Source organism: Rana temporaria, chromosome 8, assembly GCF_905171775.1.
Source record: "Rana temporaria chromosome 8, aRanTem1.1, whole genome shotgun sequence".
Classification (NCBI taxonomy): Eukaryota; Metazoa; Chordata; class Amphibia; order Anura; family Ranidae; genus Rana; species Rana temporaria.
In genome coordinates, this window is record NC_053496.1 from 3163937 (window position 1) to 3172307 (window position 8371).

Below are 8371 nucleotides of genomic sequence, written 5' to 3' on the forward strand. Positions count from 1 at the left end.
CCCCAGTCACATACCTACCGGTATAATGTTTGCTTGATGGTTGCCTTTTCTATGGGCAGATTTTCACATTATGCTGGGTGAGCTTTGTCCGGCACTGACCTTCATTTCTAGTACTGAATTATGGCAAATCCACACAAAAGAGAGATGGGGTGCCGCTCCTGTTGGTCCCTGTCCCTGGTGACCAACCGCTGGGGAGTACAGGCTGGGAAGGAGCTCGTCTCGGCTCATTGTATGCAACAAAACCCATAGGTAACGATGGTAAGAGCAGCCGTGACCAATCCCCGTGGGCAGGACGAAATGCGTAGGGTGCGTGGTCTACACAAAAGAGAGATGGGATGCCGCTTCAGGCTCCTGTTAGTCCCTGTCTGGTGACCAACCGCTGGGGAGTACAGGCTGGGAAGGAGCTTGTCTTGGCTCAATGTATGCAAAGAAAAGGTGCCGCTCATCCAACAAAACCCATAGGAAATTATGGTAAGAGCAGCCGTGACCAATCCCCGTGGGCAGGACGAAATGCGTAGGGAGCGTGGTCCACACCAAAAAGAGATAGGGTGCCCCTCCTGTTGGTCCCTGTCCCTGGTGACCAACCGTTGGGGAGTGCAGGCTGGGAAGGAGCTTGTCTTGGCTCAATGTATGCAAAGAAAAGGTGCCGCACAGCCAACAAAACCCATAGGAAATGATGGTAAGAGCAGCCGTGACCAATCCCCATGGGCAGGACGAAACACGTAGGGGGCTTGGTCCACACCAAAAAGAGATAGGGTGCCGCTCCTGTTGGTCCCTGTCTGGTGACCAACCGCTGGGGAGTGCAGGCTGGGAAGGAGCTTGTCTCAGCTCAATGTATGCAAGAAAAGAAAAGGTGCCGCTCATCCAACAAAACCCATAGGAAATGATGGTAAGAGCAGCCATGACTAATCCCCATGGGCAGGACGAAATGCGTAGGGAGCATGGTCTACACAAAAGAGAGATAGGGTGCCGCTCCAGGCTCCTGTTGGTCCCTGTCTGGTGACCAACCGCTGGGGAGTGCAGGCTGGGAAGGAGCTTGTCTCAGCTCAATGTATGCAAAGCAAAGAAAAGGTGCCGCACATCCAACAAAACCCATAGTTAATGATGGTAAGAGCAGCCGTGACTAATCCCCATGGGCAGGACGAAACACGTAGGGGGGCTTGGTCCACACCAAAAAGAGATAGGGTGCCGCTCCTGTTGGTCCCTGTCTGGTGACCAACCGCTGGGGAGTGCAGGCTGGGAAGGAGCTTGTCTCAGCTCATTGTATGCAAAGAAAAGGTGCCGCACATCCAACAAAACCCATAGGAAATGATGGTAAGAGCAGCCGTGACCAATCCCCGTGGACAGGATGAAATGCGTAGGGAGCGTGGTCTACACAAAAGAGATGGGATGCCGCTTCAGGCTCCTGTTAGTCCCTGTCTGGTGACCAACCGCTGGGGAGTGCAGGCTGGGAAGGAGCTTGTCTCAGCTCAATGTATGCAAGAAAAGAAAAGGTGCCGCTCATCCAACAAAACCCATAGGAAATGATGGTAAGAGCAGCCATGACTAATCCCTGTGGACGAAACGCGTAGTCCACACAAAAGAGAGATGGGGTGCCGCTCCAGGCTCCTGTTGGTCCCTGTCCTTGGTGACCAACCGCTGGGGAGTAGCGGTGCAACAGATCGTCATTGATCCGTGATCTGAACGGGTCAACGTGTTCGGATCGGCACACCAGACGATCCGCGGATTGAGCTCCGCTGCCTCGGCCACAGGAAAGGCCGTGGCTTCGGCCTAGCTCCGGAGCGGCGGCCATCTTGGTACACCCAGTGGCGGCCTAGGTATACAGTGGGGGGGAGATGTGGACATTACAGTGGGCGAGATGGTTTTTTTTTTTTTTGCTGATCCAAAAAATGATCCGATCTGTGACTCTGATCCGAGGACCGATCCGAACAGTGAGTTTTTCGATTCGTTGCACCCCTACTGGGTCACAGCTCAATGTATGCAAGAAAAGGTGCCGCACATCCAACAAAACCCATAGGTAACGATGGTAAGAGCAGCCATGACTGATCCCCGTGGGCAGGACGAAACGCGTAGGGATGGGCTGCGCCGCTCTTACCATTGTACCTATGGGTTTTGTTGGAAATCGGCAATGTATATGAGCAATTATTAATCCACTGAAAATGTTTTTCTCTCTCTCTCCAGTGGCCACCTACGGGCAAAACCAGCCAACGCCAGTGTCTTGCGGTCATAATTTCACCGCACCCCCTGGATATCCTATTCACACCCAAGCACCACCGCCAACATACAGCCAGCAAGGTGAGAGCCCATACTTATTATGTTCACTTGCTAAAGGGGAAGCCGGTGTGACTACTTTACAGAGCTGAAGTGGTTAAAGAGGAAGTAAATTGTACCTACAGGTGATCCTATAACGAGACTCACCTGTAGGTAACGTAATAAAACTTGCACCGTTTAGGAGATATTTACTATATAGGCTTGCCGGTGACATCATCGACGCCTCCTGCTCGTGCCGTTTCTTCAGGACCTGTGCCGTGACCGGCGGCACCCGCGCGCCTGCACAGGAATTACATCATCGTGACTCCGGCCAATCACAGCGCCAGAGCCTGCGAACCCGGAAGTAACTCCGGGAAAGATGTCGGCCGTGGGAGTGGAGTGTAGGAACAACCTAGGATTCGGAGGGGGGGGGGGGCGGGCGGGCAGTGTCATCTTAAGAGCATTATAGGCCCCCGGGCAATACAGTGCACTGGGGCCCTGTCTACACAATCACGCACGAGAATTTACTGACAAAAATCATGACATTTACTGGCAGAACCACATTTTTTACTGCCACTGCAAAAAAAGTGCCTAAATTACATTTTTCAGTGCCCAACAATGCAAATGTCAGTATTTAAACTATAAACATATAGCTAGTGCTATTAGAAATGTGTTTAAGTTAAACAAAAGTAAAAAAAAAAATGTCTTCATTGACATGAAGGTCAGGTTACTATAATTCAGCCAGCACAGAGTTTCCTCTTACATCAGAGTCTGCAGGATTCCCCCTTACAGTGAAAGGGAACTCTTATGTAAAGGGGAACGCTGCAGATCATGATCTAAGGGGGGAACTCTGATGTGGAGGGGGGCTCTGGTGACCAGAGACCACCTTATATCAGAGTCCACTTCTTTTTCCCACTTACATCAGGGTCCGCAGACTGAGTTCCCCCTTGCATTGTAAGGGGGAATCTTGCAGACTCTGATGTGGGGGGTACTCTGGTGACCAGAGACCACCTTCCATAGAGTAAATACACTAAGGTAAGGGGGGTCACTAATATAGGAGGGGGAACCTTTATATCAGTGCCCCCTTACATTTTTGCATTCACTCCCCCCTTACATCAGCAACCCCCCGCACTCGTGGAGGACCGGATCTTCTCTGTGATTTCCACAAACTGAGCATGGGCAGTTCTAACCCGTCACTCTCCATAATTTTTTACTGGGGTTGCTGGGCAGCCGGTGGGGCCCCCCAGGCAAGCGGGGCCCCCGGGCAACTGCCCAGCGTGCCCAATGGAAAAGATGGCCCTGGGGGCGGGTTGTGCAATGCAACCATGCTTAATTTTTCACCCTAAAGATTGGTGTATGGATGAAACTTCTTTAACCTTGACACGCACCATTTCTGGACCAGACACATTTTTTCCTAATGCATAAAACTAAGACAGGTATTTGCGCCACTTCCGGGTTCTGACTCCCACGGGGGTCCAGCCCCTTCACGTCAACCGCCCGCCCCCCCCCCGTCTTTTGGGAAACACTGTTCCCAGGAGAGAGCGGGGACCAGTGACGGCGCGCCGCGATACTTGCGCATGCGCAGTAGGGAATCGGGCAGTGAAGCCGCAAGGCTTCACTTCCTGATTCCCTCACCGAGGATGGCGGCGGAAGCAGGGACCGAGCGATTGCTGGACAGATAAGTGTCCATTTTTTAAAAGTCAGCAGCTGCCGTATTTGTAGCTGCTGACTTAAAAAAATAAAATCAAATAATCGAGTGGACCTCCGCTTTAAAGTGGGGCGGAGTGTGGTCAGTCAGGAGGAGGAATTCTGCACCATAATGGTTATTGGTGATAGGAATAGTGTCCTGGCGGTGTCAGTGGGAGGAATAGTACCCGGTCATCGGGCATCAGCAAGAGGAAGGGAGCCTCGTCGCCGGGCGTCAGCGGGAGAAAGGGAGCCCCGTCGCCAGGCATCAGCGGGAGAAAGGGAACCCCTTCGTTGGGCGTCAGCGGGAGCCCAGTCGTCGGGCATCAGCGGGAGAAAGGGAGCCCCGTCGCCGGGCGTCAGCGGGAGAAAGGGAGCCCCGTCGCGGGGCGTCAGCGGGAGAAAAGGAGCCCCGTCGCCGGGCGTCAGCGGGAGAAAGGGAGCCCCGTCGCGGGGCGTCAGCGGGAGAAAGGGAGCCCCGTCGCCGGGCGTCAGCGGGAGAAAGGGAGCCCCGTCGCCAGGGGTCAGCGGGAGAAAGGGAGCCCCCCGTCGCCGGGCGTCAGCGGGAGAAAGGGGGCCCCGTTGTCGGAAGATAGGGAGCCCTGTCATCGGGCAACAATGGGAGACAGGGAGCCCCGTCGTTTGGCGTCAGCCGGAGAAAGGGAGCCCCGTTGTTCGAAAGACAGGGAGCCCCGTTGTCGGGAGACAGGGAGCCTCGTCGTTTGGCGTCAGCGGGAGACAGGGAGCCCCATTGTCTGGCGACAGTGGGAGACAGGGAGCCCCGTCGTCGGGAGACAGGGAGCCCCGTCGTCTGGCATCAGTGCAAGGAAGGGTGTAAGTGGGAATAATGGCATTTTTTAGACCTGTGGGAGGAATCCAAAGGCGTCAGTGCGAGGATGGGTGCCCCGTCATTGGGCGTCTGTGAGGATGGGTGCCCCGTCATTGGGCGTCTGTGAGGATGGGTGCCCCGTCATTGGGCGTCTGTGAGGATGGGTGCCCCGTCATTGGGCGTCTGTGAGGATGGGTGCCCCGTCATTGGGCGTCTGTGAGGATGGGTGCCCCGTCATTGGGCGTCTGTGAGGAAGGGTGCCCCGTTATTGGGCGTCTGTGAGGAAGGGTGCCCCGTCATTGGGCGTCTGTGAGGAAGGGTGCCCCATCATTGGGCGTCTGTGAGGAAGGGTGCCCCGTCATTGGGTGTCTGTGAGGATGGGTGCCCTGTCATTGGGCGTCTGTGAGGATGGGTGCCCCGTCATTGGGCGTCTGTAAGGATGGGTGCCCCGTCATTGGGCATCTGTAAGGAAGGGTGCCCCGTCATTGGGCGTCTGTGAGGAAGGGTGCCCCGTCATTGGGTGTGTGTGAGGATGGGTGCCCCGTCATTGGGCGTCTGTGAGGATGGGTGCCCCGTCATTGGGCGTCTGTAAGGATGGGTGCCCCGTCATTGGGCATCTGTAAGGAAGGGTGCCCCGTCATTGGGCGTCTGTGAGGAAGTGTGCCCCGTCATATGGGGAGTCTGTGAGGAAGGGTGCCCCGTCATTGGGTGTGTGTGAGGATGGGTGCCCCGTCATTGGGCGTCTGTGAGGATGGGTGCCCCGTCATTGGGCGTCTGTAAGGATGGGTGCCCCGTCATTGGGCATCTGTAAGGAAGGGTGCCCCGTCATTGGGCGTCTGTGAGGAAGTGTGCCCCGTCATATGGGGAGTCTGTGAGGAAGGGTGCCTCGTCATTGGGCGTCTGTGAGGAAGTGTGCCCCGTCATATGGGGAGTCTGTGAGGAAGGGTGCCTCGTCATTGGGCGTCTGTGAGGAAGGGTGCCCCGTCATTGGGCGTCTGTGAGGAAGTGTGCCCCGTCATATGGGGAGTCTGTGAGGAAGGGTGCCTCGTCATTGGGCATCTGTAAGGAAGGGTGCCCCGTCATTGGGCATCAGTGCGAGAAATAATGTTTTAGATCTGTGGGAGGAGTCTCCAAGGGCCAGATAAAGGGCCGCAGTTTGGAGGCCCCTGTTCTATATGAAAGGATCGGAGCGCTCGGTCGCCTCCGTTACACTTTATTCTCTTCTGTGTCGATCTGTCCCGCTGTAACTTTTAGGAGACGAGGTGAAAACTTTGTTAATGCGTTTTTTTGTCTTCGCAGGTCGCCACCCCCAGCGAACTCTGTACCCGCCACCCCGTCCGACAATGCGCCATCCGCACACTGACGAAATCGAAGATACCTTTGACTGGGACTCTATCGCTTAGAACCTCCGCCCCGCCCCCGCTTACCCAGGAGGGGTACTGCAAGCCCTCCACCTGTATAGACATATATATATAATTCTATAAATAAATATATATGATTATATATCTTTGCCCGACAATCAGGGACAAAATGCCCCTCTCTATGGTCGAGGAGGGAAGAATGAATGAAGAGAAGCACCCCCCTACCCCCCTTCCCCCCCTCCCATGCACAGTCATTTCAACCTCTCCCACTGTGATGTCCGTGTGGACAGCGATCTCTGTGCCACAAGAAAAACGGGGCCTCCCCCTCAGTGCCAAGAACTGTGGCGTTTACGGTGGGCGAGGTGCTCCCGGGGGGAGGGTGAGGAAGGTCTGGACAAATTATTTATAAAGCATACACCTTATTGCACAGCACAAAGTGTTATTGGATGAGAACAGCCACCTTGGTTGGAGATCGCTCAGCGGCTCCCCCACCAGCTTCTGAATGGACCTGCAGATCCCAGGAACAGCACTTAACCAGACCAGCTGGATTGTCCGTCGTCTTTTCACCCTTTTTTTTTTTTTTTTTCGTTTTTTTTTTTTGTTGTTGTTGGGTTTCACCGTTGGATGTCTCTTTGGCGTACCGATCCGATCGGCCGTTACCGATCTTGTTGTGAAATAATACATTATTGTTACTATCTGGCACTTGTATTGGCAAAGCTATTACATAAATGCTCTCTTGTTATATCCCATAAACTCCAACAAACTTGATGGTGTAAAGTTGTGGTGAGAAGTCAGTGTGTTTATTTTTTTTTTTTTTATGGTTATTTACAAATCTAGCGCTTTTTTTTTTTTGGACCAGGCGCTCAAGTGGAACTATGTCACTGGGGGGTGTCAATTAGACCCCCGGCCAATAATGATGGCAGACGTGCCCTGCTATATAGCAATGGGTGAGGAGCGCCCCATGTTCAAAAAAAAAGTCTCACTGGGTGAATTGTGTAAAAAAGTAGTGACAACGCGTTTCGAGGGTATTGCCCTTCTTCAGGACTGGTTATATATATATATATATCCACTTAAGGACCGCCTCATGTAGATATACGTCAGCAGAATGGCACGGACAGGCACATGCACGTACCTATACGTCCTCTGCTAGTCGGGGGTCCGATCGGGACCCCCCCCCCCGGTACATGCGGCGGTCTGTAAGCCTCAGGGAGCGATCCGGGACGACGGCGCGGCTATTCGTTTCTAGCCGCCCCCTCGCGATCGCTCCCCGGAGCTGAAGAACGGGGAGAGCCGTATGTAAACACGGCTTCCCCGTGCTTCACTGTGGCGGTGCATCGATCGAGTGATCCCTTTTATAGGGAGACTCGATTGATGACGTCAGTCCTACAGCCACACCCCCCTACAGTTGTAAACACACACTAAGTGAACACTAACCCCTACAGCGCCCCCTGTGGTTAACTCCCAAACTGCAACTGTCATTTTCACAATAAACAATGCAATTTAAATGCATTTTTTGCTGTGAAAATGACAATGGTCCCAAAAATGTGTCAAAATTGTCCGATGTGTCCGCCATAATGTCGCAGTCACGAAAAAATCGCTGATCGCCGCCATTAGTAGTAAAAAAAAAAAAAAATGCAATAAAACTATCCCCTATTTTGTAAACGCTATAAATTTTGCGCAAACCAACCGATAAACGATTATTGCGATTTTTTTTACCAAAAATAGGTAGAAGAATACGTATCGGCCTAAACTGAGGGAAAAAAAAAATTGTATATATATTTTTGGGGGATATTTATTATAGCAAAAAGTAAAAAATATTGCATTTTTTTCAAAATTGTCGCTCTATTTTTGTTTATAGCGCAAAAAATTAAAACCGCAGAGGTGATCAAATACCACCAAAAGAAAGCTCTATTTGTGGGGAAAAAAGGACGCCAATTTTGTTTTGGAGCCACGTCGCACGACCGCGCAATTGTCTGTTAAAGCGACGCAGTCCCGAACTGTAAAAACCCCTTGGGTCTTTAGGCAGCATATTGGTCCGGGGCTTAAGTGGTTAAATATATATAAAAAACTCAAGGATACATCCAGTCCATAGAATTTGTGCAAAGAACAGTTCCCAAACGGCTCACGCAGATGAACTGCGGCAGAACGGCTCTCCTGGGTGAAATCCCTTACGGGTACGTCCTTGCCTTTAATGGCCACCAGAGGGCTCGCGCCTGCTGCACGGCGGGGGGGACCCAATGGGGGG

The 8371-nt window shown here is 52.9% G+C and overlaps 1 protein-coding gene across 1 annotated transcript in view; it reads left to right on the plus strand.

The window, feature by feature from the left end:
• FOXJ2 (forkhead box J2) overlaps nucleotides 1–6906 on the plus strand; it is a 48031-nt gene extending 41125 nt beyond the window's left edge. The window contains exons 10-11 of the mRNA XM_040361214.1: nucleotides 2182–2295; nucleotides 6065–6906. Of these exons, the coding sequence (XP_040217148.1) occupies nucleotides 2182–2295; nucleotides 6065–6168 (218 nt within the window). The 3' untranslated portion in view covers nucleotides 6169–6906. The remainder of the gene's footprint in view (nucleotides 1–2181; nucleotides 2296–6064) is intronic.
• Nucleotides 6907–8371: the final 1465 nt, after the last annotated feature.